A 3,091-nucleotide genomic window follows, 5' to 3' on the forward strand; every position below is an offset into this window, starting at 1 on the left:
GTCCAAGCTGGGGACCTCCCTCCCGCCGTCCTGCCGGGCATCCCCGTGCGGCGTCTCACGGGGGGCTCCGAGAAGCCTTGGCCACGGGCTTGCCCCGTCCCTGCCCTGCGTGTGCCCGGCACAGGGTGGCATCGGGGACGCCCCGGCCGGCGTCTGCCGGCCCTCCTGCCTCCAGCAGCGGCGGCGCTGGGACGACGCGGGCGGAAACGGCCGCTCGTCACCACGCGGGACACAGGACGGGACCCCGCGCAGGAGCAGCCACGGTCCCGTCACCGGGGTCGCAGTGCCCAGCGGAGTGAGGGCAGCTCTTCACAGCCTTGTACCTGCTGGGTGCAGAGCTGCGTCCTGCTGCTAAATATTGTATGGACAGTAACGCTGGGCAACTTGTGATTTTTTTTTTTTTAATACCTTTATTTATGACTTTGTCATTTCCATTCCTTTATGGCTTTAGTCTTACAAATGTCAGATCATTGCTCCAGGTTAACACAAATGTTATATGGCAGGAACAGACGATGTTCTCATACCATATTCTGACTCGCACGCAGGAATAGCTAATTCTGATGGCACAAACACATATTGGGTGTCAGGAAACTACCCCTACAGGCGAATCTCTTACTGGGAGCAGTACAGATATATTAGGCTTTGAACTGTAATACTGTGCTTTTTTTTTTTTTTAATGATGATATGTATTAAAGTACTAACAGTGGATTTGTGCATTAATGAAAGAGAACTCAGTTACTCTTGTTTAGCTGCATGCATATCTTATAAATGAGTACATGACCAAACCAACCACCTCATCTACTCTCTGTACCCTGTGACCCTCCCTCGTGAAGGGGAAACACTTGAACCGGGTTTGAGGCTAGAACCAGAGCTGAATTCAAGTCAGTGAAGTCAGAAGCACAAAAGCCAAGTCAGCACCAGCCCTCTTTGAGGGGATTGACTCCTTTATTATTATTATTATTAATTTTATTTATGCCCATACTCCCAAACATTACAGTTACTGGTGGTCCCATTCCCTCTGCCTCAGAACTTCAGCAGGAAGTGGCTCTTAAGAATGGCATGGAACTGATGTCAGTTGTGCACCAAAGTTTGCTTATGTCATGACTTGATCTGTGGGTTGCTGTGACTCTTGACTTTGGTTCATCCTAGACCTCATGAACATACACGGGGGGAGCAGAGAGGAAATTTCCTGAAATTCCTTGGCTGCAAAGTAATAGCAAAACCCATCCAAGCAGCAGTTGGCATTTGCTAAACACGCCAAGATGTGAACAGACATTCTAAGAGGCCAGACCAGAGAACAGGCTCCGGCAACATCCACTGCAAACCGCAAGAGCAGTACGGTGTACAAGGGTAAAAAGCATAAAATGAACACACACAAATTGACAGAGATAATGTGGAGCGCTTTCTGGATTAGCTTTGTCTCATGAGGGCTTTCGGACATCTTCTTTTTGAGACATTTGATAACTTCCACTGAACAGAAAACCACAATCCCCAAGGCAACAAAATAACCAAAAATGGAGAGTAATGATGAATAGTTAGGCCGAGAAGCTCTCTTTTGAAAGCAAAATTCTTCCTCTCCTTCTTCAAACTTTGGATGGAAGTAGGCATATATTACGAGTATTATCCATAGAAGTCCACACATGGAAGCTGATTTCAGCGGGGACCTAAGAGTTTTTGCTTTTAGAGGGAACTTTATTGCAATGTATCGATCGATTGCAATCATGGTGATGATGAGGATGCTCATGGGCATGTTTGTAAAGTATATGCACTGTATGGCGAAGCAAAGCTTTCCTGTCTGGTGCTGTCGCCGGTGAAAATAAATCAAGAAAGGCAGAGCGAAGAGCAGGGAACAGTCAGCAATCATCAGGTTGATGAGGTACACTCTGGTCTCGGTCCACCTTTTCAGCTTCCAGCAGAAGACCCAGAAGGCAATCGCATTGAGCGGGATCCCGAAGGCGAGAACTGGGATGTAGACAATTAGCTGGAAAAGCAGGACCCCGTCCTGAATCGTGTCGTTGCTTTGGGTGCAGTTCACCATACTGGGCCCTTTCTGCAAGGGGAGGAAGCAGAGACGTAAGAAGGAGCAAGGGGGCAGTTCCTACCTGCTGGAGGGCTCCCCTCTCTTCTTTAGACCTCACACCTGCTATGGGCTGGTTTTTCTTTCAAACTCCAGACCATCAAGGCGTTGTCCAAAAAGCAGCTTCCCAGCCAGGGTGCAATGAGCCGATGAGCACACGCAGGAGACGTTTGCCCGTTGGTTTTGGAGCTGAGCAAGCCCAGGTGCTCGGGGAGGTTCCCACAACTCAAGCACATCCTCCGGACCTTCCTGTATTTACACTCAGCCATTTTCCCAAGTCCACCCTTCTTACACTGGTCAGTAATCTCCATACAATCATAATATTGCGTGCTCATCATGGCCACTGTTAGGTATGCTCAGGCAAAGGGTCTTCACCTGAGCAAGGGTCTTCTGACCTAGGGGTGTGATTTTCAGAATTATAACAAAAGCAGTTCACTTAAGGATAGATGAATTTTACTTCTTCCTGTCAAGTTTCCAGTGTGTAAAAAAAAAACAACAACAACAAAAAAAAACCAAACTGATTTTAACAAGCACTTGTTGTCCTTGGTTAAAGAATGCTGTCTGGTCTACTGATACGGTCCCACACATCCTACCAAGACACAGGGGACATCTGTTCTGCGTAGTTTTAAGCGAGGTGGATCGTCCTACTCTGCAAGCGAGGGACACGTGCATCCCCCCGTACAACCTTTCTGCTTCGTGGCCTCGTGCCCAGGCCTCTCCTTCAGCCTCCGCTCTGCCCGGGCAGCAGGTTGGCCCTGACCAACCAGCTCTTTTCCACAGCAGGACGGGAGCCCTGACAAACTCTCTTGGTCCCTTCGCAGTCCTTCTCTCACCCATCTAAGTGGCACAATTGCCTCATGAGCAGCTAATCACAAAATCCAAGGGGCTGGTGAGCAAGCTCCTCATGCAGATCTTCCTTGGGTAATAGCGTTTCTCAGATCATGGGCCTGGCTTTCCTGTGCTGCAGCCTCAATCTGCAAAACTCTGCTTATAGGAAAGAATCCCCAGAGGAGA

The 3,091-nt window shown here is 48.9% G+C and overlaps 1 protein-coding gene across 1 annotated transcript; it reads right to left on the reverse strand.

Annotated features, from left to right (window-relative positions):
- Positions 1-960: 960 nt before the first annotated feature.
- On the reverse strand, positions 961-2,038 carry LOC104566306 (G protein-coupled receptor 35). The gene has a single exon (XM_010213082.2). The coding sequence runs from the start codon at positions 2,036-2,038 to the stop codon at positions 1,094-1,096; it is 945 nt and encodes a 314-aa protein (XP_010211384.1). The 3' UTR covers positions 961-1,093.
- Between the last annotated feature and the right edge of the window lie 1,053 nt (positions 2,039-3,091).

Source organism: Tinamus guttatus, unplaced genomic scaffold, assembly GCF_059628265.1.
Source record: "Tinamus guttatus ecotype Peru unplaced genomic scaffold, ASM5962826v1 Tinamus_guttatus_pri_ptg000364l, whole genome shotgun sequence".
NCBI classification, from domain to species: domain Eukaryota; kingdom Metazoa; phylum Chordata; class Aves; order Tinamiformes; family Tinamidae; genus Tinamus; species Tinamus guttatus.

Bases quoted from the DNA above. Each gene is read 5' to 3' on its own strand.
- LOC104566306 (XM_010213082.2), bottom strand. From the start codon at position 2,038: ATGGTGAACTGCACCCAAAGCAACGACACGATTCAGGACGGGGTCCTG.